The 26,060-nt window shown below is 44.3% G+C and overlaps 1 protein-coding gene across 1 annotated transcript in view; it reads right to left on the minus strand.

Annotated features, from left to right (window-relative positions):
* Positions 1-24,343, minus strand: part of gpc5b (glypican 5b) — a 101,362-nt gene extending 77,019 nt beyond the window's left edge. Inside the window, exons 1-2 of the mRNA XM_041839377.1 lie at positions 23,909-24,343; positions 11,251-11,412 (exon numbers count right to left, since the gene is read on the minus strand). Coding sequence (XP_041695311.1) covers positions 11,251-11,412; positions 23,909-24,074 — 328 coding nt within the window. The 5' untranslated portion in view covers positions 24,075-24,343. The remainder of the gene's footprint in view (positions 1-11,250; positions 11,413-23,908) is intronic.
* Between the last annotated feature and the right edge of the window lie 1,717 nt (positions 24,344-26,060).

Consider the following 26,060-nt stretch of genomic DNA (forward strand, 5'->3'; position numbering starts at 1 on the left):
GCAACAGTGTGTGAAAACCTTGTGAAGACTTACAGAAAATGTTTGACCTGTGTCATTGTCAACAAAGGGTATATAACAAAGTATTGAGAAACTTTTGTTATTGACCAAATACTTATTTTCCACCATAATTTGCATATAAATTCATTAAAAATCCTACAATGTGATTTTCTGGATTTTTTTTCCTCATTTTGTCTGTCATAGTTGACGTGTACCTATGATGAAAATTACAGGCCTCTCTCATCTTTTTAAGTGGGAGAACTTGCTCAATTGGTGGCTGACTAAATACTTTTTTTCCCCACTGTACCTCCACAGCTTAGAAGGAACCATCCCGGTCCAACGGCAGGCAGGCACGCAGCCCACAGCTGAAACAGAAACCTACTGACTGACTGGGTATTCTTGGCTGGAGGATCTGTCGGGGTTAAATTGAGAAACCCTGGGACTATTCCTGCACCCCATGCTGAGCAATAGGTGTCCGTAATAACGCTCTGTCACGCCTTACTTGAACCATGGGTCATAGGTGTGTAATACGTTTATAAAGATGGCACAACCCAGTTTTGAAAAATGTGGTTAAGGTGTTGGTAATTCATAACAACTGACCAATGTCCTTGAGGACAATCTGTCCCTGTCCTCTCTCTCTCTCTCTCTCTCTCTCTCTCTTGCTGGCCAGTTTGACATGGGATCAGGAGACCAGTGGAACCAGACTCCAGAGCTCTTAACCTCTTAAGGATCGGACACTTTCTTTCAATTTTCGCCTAAAATGACATAACCAAATCTAACTGCCTGTAGCTCAGGACCTGAAGCAAGGATATGTATATTCTTGATACCATTTGAAAGGAAACACTTTGAAGTTTGTGGAAATGTGAAATTAATGTAGAAGAATATAACACATTAGATCTGGTAATAAAAAAAAGAAGTGTTTTCTATCATTTTTGAAATGCAAGAGAAAGGCCAAAATATAATATTGCAGTTTAGGCGCAATTTAGATTATGGCCACTAGATGGCAGCAGTGTGTGTACAAAGTTTCAGATTGATCCAGTGAAGCATTTCAATACTAGACTATTTTGTATCAAATCTGCCCAAATGTGTCGAATTGGTCAATTGATACATTTTCAAGTACATAACTATAGAGAACATACAAAAATCGTATGGTAATACAAAATGTAAGTTTACACACTCCCAGGAATGTCATACATGATGGATCATTAGCTTATACACTAACTTTCACACATCTAGATGGCCGGGCGGTGTGGGTGTGGAGCCAGAGACAGCAGGGGTTCAAACTGTAGAACCCAGTTCCTACATTTGAATATAAAAATTGATTTTATCAAACAAAACTATGCTACATTTTATCTCTGGGACCCTTAGGATGACAAATCAGAGCAAGATTACTGAATGTAAGTACATTATTTATCTTCAGAGGGTGAATGTATCAAACCAGTTGCCGTGATAAGTTTGTTGTTGTTGTGCACTCTCCTCAAACAATAGCATGGTCTTTTTTTCACTGTAATAGCTTCTGTAAATTGGACAGTGCAGTTAGATTAACAAGACTTTAAGCTTTCTGCCCATATAAAACATGTCTATGTCCTCGAAAGTTTGCTGTTACTTACAACAGTCATGCTAATCACGCACGTTAGCTCAACCGTCCTGTATACGGGACACCGATTCCGTAGAGGTTAATTCCTGTGTTCATCAGTGAAGCCTGAGGTTCCCAGGCCATGTATTCCGTTACAGAGACATGATCACAGATTATACAACCTTTTTAATGACCAGAGAGGACATACCATCTCCACCCCAAAGCCCCTCAGCACCCACTACCTCTAATCAGGCCATCGGTCATTACAGTTTCATAACCTTTTAATTCCCTCTGATTTCTGAAAGTCTGACAAGACTGATCAAAATGTAGAACGTCTGGCTGCATATGTTCCTATCAGTCATACTGAAGCCCATTTTACATTTCCTACATTTCACCAAGTAACATTCTCACTTTTACTGGCTTGACTGCAAACTCAACAGCAGCACCCAAACAAACCATTCCAGCACTGTGAAAAGGGTAACCTTCTCCTGTGAAGCATTTGACCCCAAACCCCTAATCCAGCTTCCCAGGATTTGGGGTTTAGTAAAGGGGAGGGTGGAGGGGATGAGGGGGTTGAAGAGGGAGACCAACAGGTGGAGCTGCAAGAAGTGGGGGGGAGGGGGCTTACGGAGAATGAGTACTTGTCTGAATTAAAAGATTATACTGACATGATGCCTAGGACATTTAGATTTACACACATAAGAATGTTTGTTTGGTGTCATTATCAGCACAATTATTTAACTACTTAGAATGCACAAGTGTGTACTCCAAGTACTCAAGTTCAACAAATTAAATTAAATAGATGAAGTACATGCAATACAATGCAATACATGACTACTAATGGAGTTAGTAAAACTGGCTTGTCGGGAACAGGATGACCACATCGAAAGCTGCTATGATGCTTCGTTTGCCAGATATTTCCCATCGAGTAACAAGCAATTGGAATGCAGATGGGAAGCCAGGGGAAATGGTTTCTAATGTTCAAAAGCCCCACAGAGAGAACTACATTCACTGATTGACTTTCACCCTCCCACACACATATTCATAGGAGAGAATGACACATTATACATACTCAGACATTAGGCACCTACACATCTCACACACTTATAGACATTTACAGTATGTGTCCCATTTATTAAACAAAGACACATCCACACACGCACACACATACATACATACACACATGTTTGTTTTACTATTTTTGTGGGGACCAAACAATTGATTCCCATTCAAAATCCTATTTTTCCTCCCACATACAAAAAGATGGCGCCGATGTGCTTCAGGACCATGCGGACGCCTCAGAGCGGTCAGGTAGGCTGTTTGGTGGTTTCAGCCGGCTGGATTTAGGACCGCGCGGACACCACAGAGTGTGCAAACAGAGGCAGCTGTTGTCTGTGTGTGTTGTGCTTTTTCTCTGAATTGTAAAAGCAAGCAGAGCAGAAACTGGCTACTCTTTATTTGACTGATGTAGCTGGCAAGGTAACTGCTGTTTGACTTTATTCCCAGTGCTGAGCTAGTAGTGTAACTAACATGTAACGTTATATAATGTTTCATCCCCTCTTGACTGAAATTCTGTCTGAAGTGAATGAACTTGCTAGCTAGCTGGCTAGTAGCTCCCACAGCCAGTTCAGCTCTAGCCTCTAGCTATCTGTCAGGTAGCAGTATCTAACAGCTGTTTTGTGTATGGAAATGTTTTGTAGCCTTTGTTTTGTCCCATATCACCATAAGTAAATTAACTTGGTTCGTTTTTTGCAAGTTGAGCTAGCCAAAAGTTGGCTAATGTTAGATATTATTTTTGCCCCAATCACAGTCAGTATAGCAATGTAACATTATTGATCTGTCAGTTTCCCTAGCTAATTCCCTACTTTTCACACTGACATGGTATAAACATCTCTGCAGGCTTCACTGTTGTGGTGCACAGTCAGTACACAACACTATGCTCATCATGTCTTAGCAGGATCAGATGGTGACAGGTGTCCCAGCAGAGTCAGACAGCCAGGGAAGACCAGTCTACGGAGCTCAGGTGAATTTTGCAGTATATTATAACAATCAGTGAATGGATACAAAGTTCCATCTTGATTTGATGAGTAGGCTACAGTCTGGGATCTGGGAATATTATTGAACCATTGATTCTGTTCTTGTACAAATGTACACCAAGGTAATTCTTTGTCATACCTCATCTGAGCAGGATCAGACGGTGACAGGGGTCTCAGAAGGGTCAGGGAAGTAGGGAAGATCAGTCTGTGACGGCGCTGAGGTGAACTTTTGCAGATGCAACACTTTATTCTCTCTGTACAGCAAACACTGGACAAGCCAGAAGCTTCAAAGATTTAAACTATTTTAAGGTAGTCTGACAAACCTCTAAAGTTGATTTCCAAACTGTATCAAGGGTTGGTAGAGGCTTTAACCGATAACACAAAACATGTAAAACAAAAATGTGAGGAAGACCTGGGAGACACTACTGATGATGATGAATGGATACAGATACACTACATGACCAAAGGTATGTGGACACCTGCTCGTTGAACATATCATTCCAAAATCATGGACATTAATATAGAGTTGGTCCCCCCTTTAATACTATAACAGTCTCCACTCGTCTGGGAAGGATTTCCACTAGATCTTGGAACATTGCTGTGGGGACTTGCTTCCATTCAGCCACAAGAGCATTAGTGAGGTCGGGCACTGATGTTGGGCGATTAGGCCTGGCCCGCAGTCGGCGTTCCAACTCATCCCAAAGGTGTTCAATGGGGTTGAGGTCGGGGCTCTGTGTAAGTCAGTCAAGTTCTTCCACACCGATCTCGACAAACCATTTCTGTTTGGATCTCGCTTTGTGCACGGAGGCATTGTCATGCTGAAACAGGAAAGGGCCTTCCCCAAACTGTTGCTACAAAGTTGGAAGCACATAATTGTCTAGAATGTAATTGTACGATGTAGTGTTAAGATTTCCCTTCACTGTAACTAAGGGGCCTAGCCCGAACCATGAAAAACAGCCCCAGACCATTATTCCTCCTCCACCAAACTTTACAGTTGGCACTATGCATTCGGGCAGGTAGTGTTCTCCTGACATCGACAGTCCCGGTCTGGGAGCTTGTGTGGCCTACCACTTCGCGGCTGAGCCATTGTTGCTTCTAGACGTTTCCACTTCACAATAACAGCACTTACAGTTGACTGGGGCAGCTCTAGCAGGGCAAAAATTTGACGAACTGACTTGTTGGAAAGGTGGCATCCTAGGACTGTACCATATTGAAATTCACTGAGCTCTTCAGTAAGGCCATTCTACTGCCATTGTTTGTCTATAGAGATTGCATGGCGGTGTGCTCGATTTTATACACCTGTCAGCAACGGGTGTGGCTGAAATAGCCAAATTCAATAATTTGAAGGGGTGTCCACATACTGTTCTATATATAGTGTATGTTTGAATGCCCAGTCATGTTCATATAATCTCAGACATACATTACTGCAGTTTAAGACCATCCATAGAACGTACTATATGCCAGTGAAACTGAATATCATGCACTCAGGAATGTATTTCCTCTTCTGGAGGTATAAAACACCAAAGGCAACATATTTCAATATGTTATTCTCTTGTGAAGGCTGGCTGAATTCTGGAAAAGTGTACAGTATGTTATTTTATCTCAGCATGTCTGCAGATTCTCCCTTCTCCCTGTTTTTGTTTGCTTGGAAATGTTGATACTGGAGACTGTTATCAGAAGAAACTGTGTAACCTAGCATTTATAGCGGCTAAGAAATGCATTACCATTAATTGGAAGGTTGGTTATCCTCCCACAATATCACAATGGATGGCAGAAATGTCAAGTTAGGTATCACTAGATTTGATATATTACAAGATTAAGGGTATACTGTGCAATTTTCATAAGGTCTGGATGCCTTATATGGAATACTGTACAACAAAAGGAGTCTATATTGAAAACATGCCCACTTTCAGGGGAGATACCTATTTAGGCAATCCCTAGCTGCTGGGCTGCTCAGTCCTGGTCCTGGGGGTCTGCTGTACTGTTGGTAGTCACTCTGGCCTCGGCCTAACACACCTGAAACCAATAATGAATGTTTCACTAAGATGCCAAAGCTGAGTGGGGTGTGTTGGGTTGGGGTGCTGCAGGGCGGTGGACCCCTAGGGGCAGGAAGGGGCGATCCAGCTACAGTTGAAGTCGGAAGTTTACATACACCTTAGCCAAATAGATTTAAACTCAGTTTTTCACAATTCCTGACATTTAATCCTAGTAAAAATTCCCTGTCTTAGGTCAGTTAGGATTACCACTTTATTTTAAGAATGTGAAATGTCAGAATAATAGTAGAGAGAATTATTTATTTAAGCTTTTATTTCTTTCATCACATTCCCAGTGGATCAGAAGTTTACATACACTCAATTAGTATTTGGTAGCATTGCCTTTAAATTGTTTAACTTGGGTCAAATGTTTCGGGTAGCCTTCCACAAGCTTCCCACAATAAATTGGGTGAATTTTGGCCCATTCCTCCTGACAGAGCTGGTGTAACTGAGTTAGGTTTGTAGGCCTCCTTGCTCGCACACGCTTTTTCAGTTCGGCCCACACATTTTCTATAGGATTGAGGTCAGGGCTTTGTGATGGCCACTCCAATACCTTGACTTTGTTGTCCTTAAGCCATTTTGCCACAACTTTGGAAGTATGCTTGGGGTCATTGTCCATTTGGAAGACCCATTTGCGACCAAGTTGAGATGTTGCTTCAAATTATCCACATAATTTTCCTTCCTCATGATGACATCTATTTTGTGAAGTGCACCAGTCCCTCCTGCAGCAAAGCACCCCCACAGCATGATGCTACCACCCCCGTGCTTCACGGTTGGGATGGTGTTCTTCGGCTTGCAAGCTCCCCCTTTTTCCTCCAAACATAACGATGGTCATTATGGCCAAACAGTTCTATTTTTGTTTCATCAGACCAGAGGACATTTCTCCAAAAAGTACGATCTTTGTCCCCATGTGCAGTTGCAAACCGTAGTCTGGCCTTTTTTATGGCGGTTTTGGAGCAATGGCTTCTTCCTTGCTGAGCAGCCTTTCAGGTTATGTCGATATAGGACTTGTTTTACTGTGGTTATAGATACTTTTGTACCTGTTTCCTCCAGCATCTTCACAAGGTTCTTTGCTGTTGTTCTGGGATTGATTTGCACTTTTCACACCAAAGTACGTTCATCTCTAGGAGACAGAACGCGTCTCCTTCCTCAGCGGTATGACGGCTGTGTGGTCCCATGGTGTTTATACTTGCATACTATTGTTTGTACAGATGAACGTGGTACCTTCAGGCGTTTGGAAATTGCTCCCAAAGATGAACCAGACTTGTGGAGGTCTATCATTTTTTTTCTGAGGTCTTGGCTGATTTCTTTTGATTTTCCCATGATGTCAAGCAAAGAGGCACTGAGTTTGAAAGTAGGCCTTGAAATACATCCACAGGTACACCTCCAATTGACTCAAATGATGTCAATTAGCCTATCAGAAGCTTCTAAAGCCATGACATCATTTTCTGGAATTTCCCAAGCTGTTTAAAGGCACAGTCAACTTAGTGTATGTAAACTTCTGACCCACTGGAATTGTGATACAGTGAATTATAAGTGAAATAATCTGTCTGCAAACAATTGTTGGAAAAATTACTTGTGTCATGCACAAAGTAGATGTCCTAACCGACTTGCCAAAACTATAGTTTGTTAACAAGACATTTGTGGAGTGGTTGAAAAACGAGTTTTAATGACTCCAACCGAAGTGTATGTAAACTTCCAACTTCAACTGTATATTGTTTGCAAGTAAAAAGAGCTCTACAATACTATTAGGCCGATGATATGAATTACAGTGCCCTCTGTAATTATTGGGACAATGACATTTTTTTTCTTTTTTTGGCTCTATATTACAAAAGTTTGGATTTGAAATCAAACAGTGACTATGAAATTAAAGTGCAGACTGTTAGCTTTTATTTGAGGGTATTTTCATCCATATCGGGTGAAGCGTTCATCTGCATCTGAGTCTTCAATGACAGAACAGTGCCAATACCTCCTTCCTTAATGATGCACACAACAAGACAGTTGAGTGAGCAACACTAAGGAGTATCATGTCATGGGTTGGAAAACATACAATACTGGAGTTCTGTGGAATCTCATTTTCTACTGTCAATAAAACCAACTTGAGAAGACTTGCACCACCCTCCTACAATGTATAGGCAAATCCTTCATGCACACAGCCAGCCACTGTGAGAGAATGTCCCACTCATGACCAGAATGGTCACAGTCCATGAGCATAGCCCAGGTTTAGTGGGCTGTGATGTTTCCCAGGTTGATAGGAGGTATTTGCTCAAACTGTGGGAAAAGGAAGAGGTGGAGAGCAGCTGCAGGCTGAGGACTGAGAGGAGACCCTAATGAAAACATCCTGTACATACAGAGGGAGACCAGTAGGGACACTAATTAGCCTTGACCAGTAGGGACACTAATGTTTGTGAATTTGATGTTGTTGTTTTTTTATCATTTCCAACATCTCAACAACCCAGCTTTGGATAAGCCTAAAACTGAAATGGAGGTTCTGGAACATGGTTCCAGGGTGTAGCAGGGGCACTGTCCTGTGCCCGGTGAGCCAGTCAAGCTGCTCTGGAGTGCCTCTCTCTCTAATATGTCTACTGCTGGCTCATGTAACCTAGGAGCTGACTGGAATCAAAGGGACCCAGCAGGAAACAGATGACTGGCAGACTGTCTACAGTTTCTAGGGCCAAATGTATCCCTGTGTGACCAGCTTGGACTCACAGCCACGGGTATACCCCATACTCTGACACCAGGGCACCTGGATATGTAGCAAACTGGAGACTGAGATGGAGACAGAGGTAGGATCAGAGGTGCTACTCACATCATCCTAACTTCAAGAAACAATTCACTGATCATCACAGACATATGAAAGTTTAAAGGTTGTGAAATTGTGGTTATGTTTATTTCCTAATTTACAGACACTCAAAAACAGTATTTGAATCATTTTACCATGATCTATCTGCATTCTTGAGTGTTTCCAACAAGAGGGCTGGTTCAGACATTCCCGTGTGTGGGACACAGACCATTTCCATGGGGAGCCTCTGGGTGCCCTTTACACAGACAGACGACAACCTACAACTGTAGTCTCATGTCAGGACGGACTCGTCCTCAGCCTTCTCAGTTTCACACACATGCGTTTTCAATTATGTGTGCAAATCAGTTCCACAAGAGCCTGTCATGAAGGTTAAGCCACGCTGCAACTACCAATATAGAGTTACAGAGACAGAGTGACGGGCTTCCAATGACACACCAACGCAGGAACATACATACACTGTACATTCACACACACACACAGCGCAGCACATAGGGTGTGGGAACGACCGAGGTGGTGGGGGGCAGAGGTGAGGGGTGACGGGAAGTGATGTGATCCATGAGTCTCACTTTTCAAAACCAGGTGCACTGAATCGGGGCTCTCCACTTATTTTCCCTTATGTGGACGTATCCTAGCAACGGCGTCCCAAACACAGGGGCATCGAGTGACAGGGCAGGGATTACTCAGGTATCATGTGATGAGCCCATGCTCATCTGTGATAGGGTCAGACCAGCAGCCTGGACAGGAGGGCATGCGGGTCATCAAGAACCATAACTGACTACTGACTCCCAAGACTGCTATCCTGACTCCTGTCCCGGCCATGTCGTCCAGTCATGCTACAGGCTCCTTAATGGGACAGATTTAAGGGGACATCTGAGGTCTCTGCAGTGCTGACCCCATATGCCCTGCCTGGACCCCATTCCCACCCCCAACACCCACATTGGGCCGTGGGCCAAGACACACCCTGGTCATAGGTTTGAGCTTGGCAGGTTCTAAATGGCAAGATCAGTGTCATGTCTCTGCACCGCCTGGCAGGGTTATGTCAGTCAGTCTGTCCAATCTACTCTAACCTCTGAGGGTTTCAACAAGTAGTGCTTATGTACTTGGGTAAATGTGTAGTCTTTAGTGGTGGGCATGGGGTGGAGGGATGTAGACCTGTATAGGCCCTGCAAAAGCCTAAAGCCTAAAGTAACTCAAGCTTATTCAGGCTGCTGAATGGACATTGGGTGTCACAGCTCATTCTGAGCCTGGTAAAAATGAGGTTCAGATGTAACTCATGATTCTCATTTGTAACCATTAGTGTCCATCACATATTTCTTACAAGTGGATGACAGGACCTTAGATCTTTTCCCAGAGACCAATCTGTAAGAGGCTTCAGAGGAGAGATGAAATGAAGCAGATGTCTGAGGGACCAGAGGGTAGCGTTCAAAGAAGTACTCAGTAGAGAGGGATCACAGCGGTAAACAAAATGCTGCCAACATTGTATACACATTAAGAAGGACAGCAAAATGCTACTGATCACATCTGAAAGTGCTGCAGAATGACAACTGCAAAAGATTTGAGGCACTTAAACACATTGTACACACAGCATACATCCACAGACACGAAGCACAAATAAATGTAAACACATATAAACACATAAACACATAAATGTAAACTGTTATGATAATGCTTTGAGTGAAATGTTTGTTGTATTGAGATTCCTTATTCTAGAAGCCAATTAGATCAGGTTACCTCAGCAAACCCTCTGCTGAAAGCCCAGTGAGCAATGACCCGGCTGGCATCCTTAGAGGACACTGCCCACATTACTCACTGACATCATCTGTCTTTCAGCAGGGATAAAGGCCCAGAAAGACTTCCTTTCTGAGAAGCCAGGGACCAGCCACCCAGCTTGCCTGACGACTCAAACTGAATTATTCTGCTGCTCTATCATTCGCTACATACTTCAGTCTGAGACTGCAATTATTGAAGTCGTTTGTGTTGACGTCAAAATGAGGGGTATGTACAAAACAAAGTCATCAGCGATTGGATCTCTAACCAATCAAAGTATCAAAGCCAATGACGTCTGGCCCAACCCATCGGTTTCTGGGACCAATCAAACGGTCTAGAACGCATTTCCATTCTAGAAATAGTAGGGGAGGTACTCAGATCCAGACTCATTGCGGAGAAGAAACTAACGTCCGTGGGCGGGCGTAGAGTTTGGCCGGAGCAAGGAGTTTGGGTAGCCAGGCAACCGCCCAGCAGCCCTCTCTGTGAAAAGCAGAGCAGGACAACCCCACTATTCTTCCCTCCCATTCAGGACACCTCGTTAGAGAGACAGATTGATTCAAATGTTAACACATCTCCAGGGATACTCAGTGAATGTAAACATTTTTCACTCCCTTTCTTTCATTGGTTCAGAACAAGACCTGCTGTGTATTCTCTACTCTACGTGGCTGAATAGAGAGAGAGAGAGAGAGAGAGAGAGAGAGAGAGAGAGAGAGAGAGAGAGAGAGAGAGAGAGAGAGAGAGAGAGAGAGAGAGAGAGAGAGAGAGAGACAGAGACAGAGACAGAGAGAGAGACAGAGACAGAGACAGATGCAGACATCAATAAAGACAGACAGAGAGCTATAGACAGAGAGACAGAGAGCAGTAGTCAAGTTATTATTTTCTCAATGTGAGGCCTGGCAAAATATTTGCTTTAAAAGCCAATATTGAACAGTACAAAGCCAATATCAAATGCCACTGAAGTGGTTCTCAGTGAATCTGTTCTATCATCATCCCATGCCCCTCTCCTCGCTCTGTCCCACAGACACCCCCTCTCCTTACCCTGGAAGGCAGAGGAATGGCCCACAATTAGGTACTTGAGCTCAAAGCTGTAGGAACGGATGTTCTGGAGTGTCTCTCTGCGCACTGCTGCCTGGTAACTCTCCTCCATCTTGCGTGTGCAACATGACGGGCCTGGGTGCTTGCAGATCTGCAGCTCACCATCTGGGAAAGAAGAGGAAACATATTACAACAACAAACCTGAGCATGACTAGAGAGGAAGAGGCGAAGCGAGAGGATTTACTCCGCCCAACATCTGTCCATAAAAACAAGCCCATGTAGTGAGGAATTTCTGTATAGAGGTCTATGAGAAAGTGTCAAATTTGTTCAACAAAAAATGTAATTGCTATAGAAGTTTCGTATTGGTTAGGTTGTTACGAATTCACGTGGCATTTCGGCAACTTTGAAAAAAATAATAGTTTATATCGGAGTTGTGTCTGTTGTCATAGAGATAGCATGGACATTGCAATGAAGGTCTTTCACCATTTTAAAGTAGTTAACTGGGTGGGGATTCCTATGAGTTGGGAGCAATCAGCCAATGAAGAAGAAGAAAATCGACTACTTTAAAATGGAGATAACCTCAATTGTGCTGCCCATGCTGTCACAGACACTATAATGGCACAGCTACAAAGATGAGTCCTCTTTCTATCTCTATGGCCTGTTGGTCACACGCATATCTGCCCTCTCATTGGCTAGAATGGTCTCACCTGATCTCGTCTCCTCCCGCCTGCCTCTCATCTATGAGGAAATGTATTTCCATTGTTAGAGTGGTCACTTGACTATCTTGTCATTATAATAGGCAATCTTTGACATGACACACACCTCAACTGAGGTGTGAATGTGAAATACATAGTTCAAGTGTGGTAGAAGCTTTGACCAAATGTGATTAATAATACTTACTCAAATAGTTGAATAAATAAATAGTGAATAAATGGTTATTATTTCTCTACACTTACTGTATTTCTCATGGGCATCTACAATGAGTATACAAAACATTAGGAACACCTACTCTTTCCATGACATAGACTAACCAGTTGAATCCATGTGAAAGCTATGATCCCTTATTGATGTCACTTGTTAAATCCGCTTAAATCAGTTTAGATGAAGGGGAGGAGAAAGATTAAAGAAGGATTTTTAACCCTTGAGACAATTGAGACATGGATTGTTTATGTGTGCCATTCAGAGGGGGAATGGGCAAGACAAAAGTTTTAAGTGCCTTTGAATGGGGTATGGTAGATAGTAGGTGCCAGGCGCACCAGTTTGAGTTTGTCACAAATTTCAACGCTGCTGGGTTTTTCACGCTCAACAGTTTCCCGTGTGTATTAAGAATGGTCCATCACCCAAAGGACACCCAACCAACTTGACACAACTGTTGGAAGCATTGGAGTCAACATGGGCCAGCATCCCTGTGGAACGCTTTCGACACCTTGTAGAGTCCATGCCCCGACGAATTGAGGCTCTTTGAGGGCAAAAGGGGGTGCAACTCAATGTTAGGAAGGTGTTCCTAATGTTTTGTACACTCAGTGTATACTGTATACCCACTGTATTCAAGTTCCCTTTGAGTTAGCAAAGATTCCCCTAATACAATCTCATTTGGATGAGGTCCAGGGTGACCCTGGCACCCCTTAGCCCCTCTAGCCAATGTCCTCGTTCACCTCCCCACTCCCTTCCATCTCCCCCGAGCTGGCTCACCATCAGCTTTATCTCCCATATGAAACTAATACACCAGCATGTGAAAGTGGAGCCAGGAACGAGAGAGAGAGAAAGAGCTTCAGAAATAGACTGGCTATCTGGCCGGACCTTGCTGAATTAAAGTCCAGATACAAGAGCTCCAAGGGTGCAGAGAGAGGAAGATGCAGAGAGAAACGGAGCGATGCAGCTGAGTTTGAACTCACCAGAGTTAACTTGCTTACAAACTCAACCAGGCCTAAATCATTGGACATGTCAATCATGACAGCATTGTGTGAACAAATCAATCATGTGACTGATGACAGGTGACATAGACTTACGTGCACTGGATGTTCCGTTGTTCAAGTATCAAAATGTTATCACAGTTGTGTGAAATAGCAATGTCTGTCTGGCCCTCGCAAGTATGGCTTTTCTCAGGCTCTGAAGCCCCCAATACAACCACTGCATGTTTCATATTACTTAAAAGTAAGTCTTAAACATTAAACAGTACATCTCACATATCTTTCAATCCTACTTATGAGGACAGAAATGGAGGTGAGCTGAGCGATGAGGAGGACTGGACACAGTCATACACATTCACAACAAGCTCCTGAGAGGGGGTTGAGAGGCAGTGAAAGCGTGAGGACTCATGATTACCGTACTCCTCTCCTGTGTGAGGAATCTGACATTGACAAGCTACTGTAAGCCAAGCTGAAGAACAGCTGATTGGGATCACGAGACGAGGAAAAGCAGGCCCCTTCCCAATCCCCACCACCACCACAACATGCCCTACACTACTGTGCATCAGCAGCACAGTGGTGAGTAACATCTTCCACAACCCACCCACCCATCCACCCCTCAATGTGATCAACCTCTAAATGAATACGACCATCTCATTCTATTTTCTGTGCTTCCTCTACCTGCTAAACTTTCTACCCAACTTATGCAAACAATGTGTGTGACCTTTCAAAAGGCAGAGGGCAGACAGCAGTGAAAGGAAAGGGGCTCTGGGTGCTAACAGACAAAGCCCAGTGTCTCCTCAGCTGTTGGGGTCAGCCCTCCTTTGTCCCAGAATGCATTGCTGTGGCTGGATTCAGTGTCTGTGACACTTTCCCCCAAGGACAAGTTGTTATGCATGCACTGTACATTAAAATACCACAGCACAAGTGATGGACACTGCAGAGGGACACAGGAACAGGGGGCTTATTAAGACTGAAATAAATCAGTTAAAACACTGGGGTACTTTCCAAAATTCACAGTGATCATACAATACCACACATGAATATACAGTGCATACAGTGGGGGAAAAAAGTATTTAGTCAGCCACCAATTGTGCAAGTTCTCCCACTTAAAAAGATGAGAGAGGCCTGTAATTTTCATCATAGGTACACGTCAACTATGACAGACAAAATGAGAAAAAGATATCCAGAAAATCACATTGTAGGATTTTCTATGAATTTATTAGCAAATTATGGTGGAAAATAAGTATTTGGTCAATAACAAAAGTTTCTCAATACTTTGTTATATACCCTTTGTTGGCAATGACACAGGTCAAACGTTTTCTGTAAGTCTTCACAAGGTTTTCACACACTGTTGCTGGTATTTTGGCCCATTCCTCCATGCAGATCTCCTCTAGAGCAGTGACGTTTTGGGGCTGTCGCTGGGCAACACAGACTTTCAACTCCCTCCAAAGATTTTCTATGGGGTTGAGATCTGGAGACTGGCTAGCACTCCAGGACCTTGAAATGCTTCTTACGAAGCCACTCCTTCGTTGCCCGGGTGGTGTGTTTGGGATCATTGTCATGCTGAAAGACCCAGCCACGTTTCATCTTCATTGCCCTTGCTGATGGAAGGAGGTTTTCACTCAAAATCTCACGATACATGGCCCCATTCATTCTTTCCTTTACACGGATCAGTCGTCCTGGTCCCTTTGCAGAAAAACAACCCCAAAGCATGATGTTTCCACCCCCATGCTTCACAGTAGGTATGGTGTTCTTTGGATGCAACTCAGCATTCTTTGTCCTCCAAACACGACGAGTTGAGTTTTTACCAAAAAGTTCTATTTTGGATTCATCTGACCATATGACATTCTCCCAATCCTCTTCTGGATCATCCAAATGCACTCTAGCAAACTTCAGACGGGCCTGGACATGTACTGGCTTAAGCAGGGGGACACGTCTGGCACTGCAGGATTTGAGTCCCTGGCGGCGTAGTGTGTTACTGAGGGTAGGCTTTGTTACTTTGGTCCCAGCTCTCTGCAGGTCATTCACTAGGTCCCCCCGTGTGGTTCTGGGATTTTTGCTCACCGTTCTTGTGATCATTTTGACCCACGGGGTGAGATCTTGCGTGGAGCCCCAGATCGAGGGAGATTATCAGTGGTCTTGTATGTCTTCCATTTCCTAATAATTGCTCCCACAGTTGATTTCTTCAAACCAAGCTGCTTACCTATTGCAGATTCAGTCTTCCCAGCCTGGTGCAGGTCTACAATTTTGTTTCTGGTGTCCTTTGACAGCTCTTTGGTCTTGGCCATAGTGGAGTTTGGAGTGTGACTGTTTGAGGTTGTGGACAGGTGTCTTTTATACTGATAACAAGTTCAAACAGGTGCCATTAATACAGGTAACGAGTGGAGGACAGAGGAGCCTCTTAAAGAAGAAGTTACAGGTCTGTGAGAGCCAGATATCTTGCTTGTTTGTAGGTGACCAAATACTTATTTTCCACCATAATTTGCAAATAAATTCATTAAAAATCCTACAATGTGATTTTCTGGATTTTTTTTCTTCTCAATTTGTCTGTCATAGTTGACGTGTACCTATGATGAAAATTACAGACCTCTCTCATCTTTTTAAGTGGGAGAACATGCACAATTGGTGGCTGACTAAATACTTTTTTCCCCACTGTATATAAAGTCTACAACCCCCCTAGGATTTCTTTGCATTTTATTGTGTTCATTGTATGTCAATGATCTAGACAAAATACTATGTAAGTAGAAGAAAAATTTATGAAAAATAAAACACAAATATACCTTGATTAGATAAGTATTCACCCTCCTGAGTCAATACATGCTAGAAACATCTTTGGTAGCGATTACAGCTGTGAGTCTTCTTGGGTAAGTCTTATAAGAGCTTTGCACATCTGTGTTGTGCGATATTAGCTTATTATTATTTTCAAAATTCTTCAACCTCTGCTAAATTGTTGGAGGTCATGGCTAGACAGCCATTTTCAAGTCTTGCCATAGATTTTCAAGCATATTTAAGTCAAAACTGTAACTTGGCCACTCAGGAACACTCTTCTTGGTAAGCAACTCCAGTGTAGATTTGGCTTTGTGTTGTAGGTTATTGTCCTGCTGAAAGGTGAATTCCTATCCAGTCTCTGGTGTAAAGCAGACTGAAGCAGGTTTTCCTCTAGGATTTTGCCTGTGCTTAGCACCATCCCGTTTCTTTTCATCCTGAAAAACTCCCTATGCTTGAAAATAAGGAGGCAGTTACTCAGTGATATGTTGTGTTGGATTTGCCCCAAACATAAGGCTTTGCATTTAGACCAAAAAGTGTATTCCTTTGCCTTGTTTTTTTTTGCAGTATTACTTTAGTGCCTTGCACTTATTCTGTATGTTTGTATTCTTCTTTTCACTTTCTCATTTAGGCCATTGAACTATGTAGCTGTTTTAAAATCACCAATGGCCTCATGATGACATCCCTAAGTAGTTTCCTTCTTGTCCTCCAGCTCAGTTCAGAAGGACGACTGCATCTTTTTTGTGTCTGAGTGGTTTAATACATCATCCACAATATAATTATTAACTTGACCATGCTTAAAGATATATTCAATGTCTGATTTGTTATTGTTACCCATCTACCAATCACTGCCCTTCTTTATGAGGCTTTCGAAAAGCTCCCTGGTTTTTGTAGTTGAATCTGTGCTTGAAATTCAATACTTGACTGAGGGACCTTACAGATGTTGTATGTATGGGGGACAGAGGAAGGGGTAGTCATTAAAAAATAATGTAAACCGCTATTATTTCACACATCCATATAACTTATTATGTGATTTGTTAAGCCAAATTTGACTTCTGAACTCATTTAGGCATGCCTAAACAAAGGGGGTGAATACTTGTGCAACGACTATATTTTTGTTATTAAATTTTTATGACTTTGTAAAAATGTGTAGAATTTTCTTTTCACTTTGACATTATGGAATATTTTGTGTAGATCAATGACAAAACATTACAATTAAATCTATTTCAATCCCACTTTGTAACGCAACAAAAAATGTAAAAAGTTGAAGGAGGTGTAGACTTTCTATCAGTGGTAGAAAAGTACCCAATTGTCATACTTGAGTAAAAGTAAAGATACCTTAACAGAAAAGGACTCAAGTAAAAGTGAAAGTCACCCAGTAAAATACTAAAAGGAAAAGTCTAAAAGTATTTGGTTTTAAATATACTTAAGTATCAAAAGTAAATATAATTGCTAAAATATACTTAAGTATCAAAAGTAAAAGTATAAATTATTTCAAATTCCTTATATTAAGCAAACCAGAGGGCACAATTTTCTTGTTTTTATTTTATTTACGTGTGCCATTGAGACAACAATTTTGTACCCCATAAAAGGCGAAGTATAAAGCATAGCCATGATGTTCGAGCAGGACAAGCAGTCCATTAAAACTAATTGTAACGATCCCGGCAGTCTGAGTCGGGTCCTGTCTGGTGACTAGTTTTTCTGTTCGTGATCTCCAGTTTCCCGAGGGTTCGGGAACGCTCCGGGGAGCTCTCTTGATTTCCGCACCTGCATCCCATCAGCAATCTGCACACCTGGTCCTGATCATCACCCTTCTTAGGCTCTGGCCTAACATCCATTCCCTGCCGGATCGTTAGCCATGAACAGTAGGTTTACCAGAGTATCAGTCTTAGAGCCTAGCGTTAGTTTTGTTGTTTTTGCACCTTGTTGGTTTGTTGCTTACTTACCCCGCTTTTGTTCCATCTGCAGTCACCCGTCCGGAACCTTCATCCAACCTCTGCCTGGTGGTCGGCGGCTGCCGACCCAGGATGGGATCAACCACTGCACCCCCCAACAACTAATCAACGCCGCCCGCTCTGTTCCCTGGATTATTCAGCATCACTCTTGAATTTGTAATAAACACTCACCTTCGTTTCAACTTACCTTGTCCTGGTCTGCTTCTGGGTTCTGGCTTAGCAACTCGTGACAGAACGATCCGGCCAGTAATGAACCCAGCGGACCTGGACTCTGTTCGCCATGCCATTACCCAGCAGGAGAAGATGTTGGGCCATCATAGCACGGTACTACAGGAGATCGCGTTGTCAGTTCGGAACCTTTCTACGGTCTGACGGAGGTCCAGAACCAACGCAAGTGTCCGGTGGAGGATCCACTACCGGTTTCACCCATCTCGCCTGCCGCTTCTGAAGCTGTGTCCTTCCGTGAGCCCAAGGTTCCGACGCCGGATAAATATGAGGGGGAGCTGGGAAGATGCCGTTCCTTCCTTATGCAGTGTGGATTAGTGTTCGATCTACAGCCCTACTCTTATGCCACAGACAAGGCTAGGATAGCCTTTGTGATTGAGTTGCTGCGTGGTCGAGCGCTGGAGTGGGCTTCAGCCGTTTGGGAACGACAGGATCCCTGCATGGCTTCATACCAGGGGTTCACGGCCGAGATGAGGAAGCTCTTCGACCATTCCGTCCGAGGGAGGGACGCAGCTAGGCGCCTGTTTTCGCTCGCCAAGGAACTCGCAGCGTGGCCGACTTCGTGATCGAGTTCAAGACGTTGGCTGTGGAGAGTGGGTGGAATGAGGAGGCTCTGCAAGCGGCCTTTTACCAGGGTCTGTCGGAGCAGCTCAAGGATGAGTTGATCTCCTATCCGGAGCCTAGTGACCTGGACAGCTTGGTAGCCTTGTCTATTCGGGTGGATAATCGAGTCCGAGAGCGAAGGAGGGAGAAGCAATGGGTTCCGTCCAACCGATCAGCTTCTCAGGTTCCAGTCGGGTCGTCAAACTGCGCGGCTCGCTAAAGTTGGGAGGACTTTTAGCGAGCCAGTTTCGACCTCTCAATACCTCTGTCAGACCCCGTTTCCGGCTACCCTTATGAACAGGAATCAGAGCTTAGCGATTAACGCTTTTATCGATTCAGGTGCCGATGGAAGCTTTCTAGATGCCGAGTTGGTGGAACAGCTGGGGCTTTCCAAGGAGCAATTGCCGGAAGCCATTGAAGCTACCACTCTGAACGGCAGTAGTCTGGCACGTATCACGATGAGGACTGAACCGGTTAAGATGCGGTTGTCGGGGAATCATTCTGAGATGATTTCATTCTTCATTCTGCCGTCTTCCCATGTTCCTCTGGTCCTTGGATACCCCTGGCTGAAGGAACACAATCCCACGTTCGATTGGGTGACGGGCAAGGTAACGAGTTGGAGCCTTGATTGTCATGCTAACTGTCTCAAGACTGCCTGCCCCCATTCGGTTCCCAGTCAGGTGATTGAGGCTAAACCCCCAGATTTGTCCCTGGTTCCCGAGACATATCACGATTTGGGGGAAGTGTTCAGTAAGCAGAAGGCTCTGTCACTCCCTTCCCACCGACCATATGATTGTGCCATCAACCTGTTCCCTGGAGCTGTCTACCCCAAGGGAAGGTTATACAGTATCTCCCGACCTGAACGTGAGGCTTTGGAGACCTACATCAAGGAGTCCCTAGCTGCTGGTCTCGTTCGTCCCTCGTCATCACCCCTGGGGGCAGGATTCTTCTTTGTGGGTAAGAAGGATGGCTCTCTTCGACCGTGTATTGATTATCGGGGGTTGAATGACATCACGGTCAAGAACAAGTATCCCCTGCCCTTGATGAGTTCTGCCTTCGACTCCTTACAGGGTGCTACGGTGTTCACCAAGCTAGACCTACGCAATGCGTATCACATGGTCCGGATCAGAGAGGGGGACGAGTGGTTGACGGGTTTCAATACACCGATGGGTCACTTCGAGTATCAGGTGATGCCGTTTGGACTGACCAATGCTCCAGCGGTATTCCAGAGTATGGTGAACGACGTCCTGAGAGATATGATCGGTCTCTTTGTGTTTGTTTACCTGGATGACATTCTGATCTTCTCGAAGGAACCTTCCGACCACGTCCAGCATGTCCGGCAGGTTCTGCAGCGATTGTTGGAGAATCGCCTGTTCGTGAAGGCCGAGAAGTGCGAGTTTCACGCCCACACGACATCCTTTCTCGGGTACATCATCTCCAGGGGAGAGATTAGGATGGACCAGGAGAAGGTTAGAGCGGTTCTGGAATGGGCCCAGCCCGGTACGAGATTGCAGCTCCAGAGATTTTTGGGGTTTGCGAATTTCTACCGCAGATTCATCCGGGATTACAGCCGTGTGGCCGCTCCGTTAACTGCCTTGACTTCCAGTATCAGGACCTTCAAGTGGAATCCGGAGGCGGATCGAGCGTTTCTGGATTTGAAGAGGCGATTTACCAACGCACCGATTCTCTCTCAACCGGACACGGCCCGTCAGTTCGTCGTTGAAGTGGACGCGTCTGATGTGGGAGTTGGCGCCATCCTGTCGCAGCGATGCTCCACGGACAGTAAACTCCATCCCTGCGCCTACTACTCTCGTCGCCTTTCGCCTGCGGAGAGGAATTACGATGTGGGTAACCGGGAGCTTCTCGCGGTGAAACTTGCCTTGGAGGAGTGGCGCCACTGGTTGGAGGGGCGGAGCAACCGTTTATTGTCTGGACTGACCACAAGAATCTTGCTTACGTGCAATCGGCTAAACGTCTCAACTCCCGTCAGGCCAGGTGGGCGTTGTTTTCGGACGATTCAAGTTTTCCCTGACGTTCCGACCTGGATCTAAGAACGGCAAGGCGGATGCCTTGTCCCGGATGTTCTCCAAGACGGAGGAGAGTGGGTCCAAGACCGAGACAATTCTCCCCCGGAACTGCGTCGTGGGAGCAGTTATGTGGAAGATTGAGGAGGAGGTGCTGGCGGCCCTTCGGACTCAGCCCGGTCCCGGTAACGGTCCACCCGGTCGGTTGTTTGTGCCTGAGTCGGTTCGTCCTGCTGTCCTCAAATGGTCCCACGCCAGCAAGATGGCTTGTCACCCTGGCGTGGCTCGGACAATGGCGTTTCTTCGCAGACGTTTTTGGTGGCCTGCCATGGCCGAGGATACTCGGGGTTTTGTTGCTGCCTGTCCAGTGTGTGCGCAGAATAAGAGTACCAATCGGCCCAGCTCTGGACTACTTCACCCCCTTCCTATTCCCCCGGCGACCATGGTCGCATCTGGCCCTGGACTTCGTCACTGGGTTGCCCGCTTCTGAGGGGAACACGGTCGTTCTGACTATCGTGGACAGATTCAGCAAGTTCGCCCACTTTGTGCCAATTGCCAAGCTTCCCTCTGCCTCGGAGACGTCCGAGATCCTGGTTAGGGAGGTTTTCAGGGTCCACGGTTTGCCCAGTGATATCGTTTCCGACCGTGGCCCTCAGTTTACCTCTGCTGTCTGGAAGTCCTTCTGTTTGGCCATTGGAGCTACAGTCAGTCTCACATCTGGTTTTCACCCCCAATCCAATGGTCAGGCGGAGAGAGCCAACCAGAAGATGGAATCCACGCTACGCTGCCTGGTCTCTTCCAACCCCACCTCCTGGGTCTCTCAGTTGCCTTGGGTTGAGTATGCCCACAATACTCTCCCTACATCTGCCACTGGGATGTCTCCCTTCCAGTGCCTGTATGGCTACCAACCTCCCCTGTTCCCTTCTCAGGAGAAGGAGCTCTCAGTGCCTTCTGTTCAGGCCCATATTCGTCGTTGCCACCGGACCTGGCATCGGGCCAGAAAGGCACTCCTTAGAGTTTCGGACCGGTATCAGCTCCAGGCGAATCGTCGCCGGATCCCCGCTCCCACCTATTCCATCGGAGATAGGGTCTGGTTGGCCACACGGGATCTTCCGTTACGGACTGAGTCTAGGAAGTTGTTACCGAAGTTCATTGGTCCGTTTGTGGTGGAGAAGGTGATCAATCCGGTGGCAGTTCGACTCAAACTCCCGAGGACGCTCAGAGTCCATCCCACCTTTCATGTCTCCTGCCTCAAGCCTGTTTTCCTCAGTCCTCTGTTGCCTCCTCCGCCTCCTCCTCCTCCTCCTCGGATGATCGGAGGTGGTCCTGCCTACACGGTGCGTCGCATCATGGATTCCAGACGGCGGGGCCGGGGTTTCCAGTATCTCGTGGACTGGGAGGGGTATGGTCCTGAAGAGAGGAGTTGGATTCCGCGGCGACAGGTCCTAGATGCTGACCTCATCAGTGACTTCTACCGCCTCCATCCTGGCGCTCCGGGGAGTCCGCCCGGTGGCGTTCGTCGGAGGGGGGGTACTGTAACGATCCCGGCAGTCTGAGTCGGGTCCTGTCTGGTGACTAGTTTTTCTGTTCGTGATCTCCAGTTTCCCGAGGGTTCGGGAACGCTCCGGGGAGCTCTCTTGATTTCCGCACCTGCATCCCATCAGCAATCTGCACACCTGGTCCTGATCATCACCCTTCTTAGGCTCTGGCCTAACATCCATTCCCTGCCGGATCGTTAGCCATGAACAGTAGGTTTACCAGAGTATCAGTCTTAGAGCCTAGCGTTAGTTTTGTTGTTTTTGCACCTTGTTGGTTTGTTGCTTACTTACCCCCGTTTTGTTCCATCTGCAGTCACCCGTCCGGAACCTTCATCCAACCTCTGCCTGGTGGTCGGCGGCTGCCGACCCAGGATGGGATCAACCACTGCACCCCCAACAACTAATCAACGCCGCCCGCTCTGTTCCCTGGATTATTCAGCATCACTCTTGAATTTGTAATAAACACTCACCTTCGTTTCAACTTACCTTGTCCTGGTCTGCTTCTGGGTTCTGGCTTAGCAACTCGTGACACTAATGACCTGTATATGTACTGTAGATGATCATACACAACGCGCAGCTCAGTTATTGTGGCCCCTGGGGCTCAGGTCACTTGACCTGACCAATACAGATGAGGAGAGAGAGAATATTTGTGTGCATCTGTGTAGTAAAAATGATTTATTTGGTTTTAATGTGATATTTGATTATGAGACTATCTCCAAACTAAATTGCAAAATGGTTTTTGGTCACACTTCATGTTAAGGTATACTTAAACATATTTATGAACGGGCTTCTAACTTATAAGTTGTTTGTAATCTGTTCAGTTAGTGTTTAGTTTATACACCCTTTATAAAAAATCATTGAACATTGGTTGAAATTGTGTGAATGCTTTTTTGGTGTTTGCCAAATTATGAGCTGATGTAACTGCAATGTTATTGATTATGACTGTTATGGCCAGTGCATCCATATAATAAGTTCAGTATTTGAAAAGCACAAAAATAAGTGATGGCCTCCCTTGGGACTCACTCCAGTTCTTGGAATCATGGTCTTTACACAAAGATAAAGCATTAACTATTAGGCCTACTTGCTAGGCAGTTTTGCTTGAATCTTTCTTTAGTGTAGCCTATGTCACAGTTTTTGCTCATTTTGCCATCCATCACCTAATCTATAAAATGTTCATTGGCATATCTCTGTCTGATGAAGCCGAAAAATAGATTTCAATCAGGTGGATGACATGCACTAACGTGGAAAGGAAATTTAATTTCAGTATCAGACAGAAAACTTGAGTAAGCTTGCAATGTATTTGTGCGAGTTTTGACAATGTGAACAATCCTAAGAGCACATTACTGCTGTCACTACCAATGAAGATAGCCTATACATCATTGTTCACTATGTGTATTTGTCCCATTCACAGCACAGGGCACCATATGTAAGCTTTTACATGAGTAGGAACTTCCTTTTTAATCTAAAATAAACAGGCTAAATTACACTTAACAATAATGTAAACAATTTGTACATTTCTATGATTTTGATTGATCAATACCTTATGGAAAAGAAACAGGTGCACAAGCGGCGGGAATCTGGCTCCTGGACACTCTGCAGAGAGATTGTGTTAGGACCTGCTAGATCAAGTGCGCACTAACCTGTTCCAGGTGCCTCGGGGACCCATTTCAACGAGCCGATCTGGCGCAATTGGAAAGCTGTTTTAACCTCATGGCAACTGTGCGTTCCTGCACCTGAAGCTCCAAATAGTACAACTGTTACCCAAATCAACCAAAAGTCAACGCGTTGGAGTATCCTTCGGAACATTGCACCATTTCAATCAGATAGACTATGAAGGTATCCTGGCAGTGGTATGGCCGTTTGTAAAAGTAGCCTAATAGGTTATGAAAGTAGCCAAATACAATCCCCAAACAAATTAGCTGTCCTTATCAACGGCATCAATCTGTTAGAATTTCATATTCTTGGGTCTGTTCAATAGAGCGCATGATATTCCCCCTCTCAGTAGGCTATCCACTTAAAAGCCATGCGCTTCAGAAAGTGCAACACCGTTCTTTGGTAGGTTACAGCTGCGCACTCTCTCTCTCTCTCCCTCTCTCTCTCTCTCTCGCTCTCTCTGTATATATATATATATATATATATATATATATATATATATATCACACACGCACACATACACACCGTGCAAACCAACCTACACTATTGAAATTCTCGGTCTGAAACATCACACACAAGACAGCTAATAAAAAAACATTCCTGACCTTGATGATATAGTGTTTTCAGAAAGTATTCACACCCCTTGACTTTTCCCACTTTTTGTTGTGTTACAGCCTGAATTTAAAATTTATAAAATTTTGATTTTGTGTCACTGATCTACACACAATACCTCATAATGTCAAAGTGGAATTATGTTTTTAGAAATTGTTACAAATGAATAACAAATGAAAAGCTGAAATCTCTTGAGTCAATAAGTATTCAACACCTTTGTTATGGCAAGCCTAAATAAGGTCAGGAGTAAAAATATGCTTACAAGGCACATAATAAATTGCACTCTGTGTGCAATAATGGTGTTTAACATGATTGTTGAATGACTACCCCATCTCTTTACCCCACACATACAATTATCTGCAAGGTCTCTCAGTCGAGCAGTGAATTTCAAGCACAGATTCAACGACAAAGACTAGGGAGGTTTTCCAAAGCCTCGAAAATAAGTGCACCTATTGGTAAGCAGACATTGAATATCCCTTTGAGTATGGTGAAGTTATTAATTACACTTTGGATGATACACCCAGTCACTACAAAGATACAAGCGTTCTTCCTAACTCAGTTAACAGAGAGGAAGGAAACCGCTCAGGGATTTCACCATGAGGCCAATGGTGATTTTAAAACAGTTACAGAGTTAAATGGCTGTGATAGGAGAAAACTGAGGATGCATCAACAACATTGTAGTTACTCCACATTACTAACCTAAAAGACAGACTGAAAAGAAGGAAGCCTGTACAGAATAAAAATATTCAAAAACATGCATCCTGTTTGCAATAAGGCACTAAAGTAATACTGCAAAAAAAATTGGCAAATAAATAAACTTTTTGTCCTAAATACAAAGCATTATGTTTGAGACAAATCCAACACAACACATCACTGAGTATCACGCTACATATTTTCAAGCATGCTGGTGGCTGCATCATGTTATGGGTATGCTTGTCATCGGCAAGGACTAGGGAGTTTTTTAGGATAAAAATAAAAGGAATAGAGCAAAGTCCTAGAGAAAAACCTGGATCAGTCTGCTGTCCAACAGACACTGGGAGACAAATCCAACTTTCAGCAGGACAGTAACCTAAAACGCGATGCCAAATATACACTGGAGTTACCTACCAAGACCACATTGAACGTTCCTGAGTGGCCTAGTTACAGTTTTGACTTAAATCGGCTTGACAATCTATGGCAAGACTTGAAAATGGCTGACTAGCAATGATCAACAACCAACTTGACAGAGCTTGAAGAATTTTGAAAATAATAATGGGCAAATATTGTACAATCCAGGTTTGCAAAGCTTTTAGAGATTTACCCAGAAAGACTCACAGCTGTAATCACTGCCAAAGGTGATTCTAACATGTAGTGACTCAGGGGTTTGAATAATGATCTAATTAAAATATACTAGTGTTTTATTTTCAATTAAATGTTTAAAGAAATTGTTGACAAAAAATTACAATTAATTCCATTTTAAACCCACTTTGTAACACGACAAAACGTGGAAAAAGTAAAGGGGTGTGAATACTTTCTGAAGGCACTGTA

This window comes from Coregonus clupeaformis, chromosome 20 (assembly GCF_020615455.1).
Source record: "Coregonus clupeaformis isolate EN_2021a chromosome 20, ASM2061545v1, whole genome shotgun sequence".
Lineage (NCBI taxonomy): Eukaryota > Metazoa > Chordata > Actinopteri > Salmoniformes > Salmonidae > Coregonus > Coregonus clupeaformis.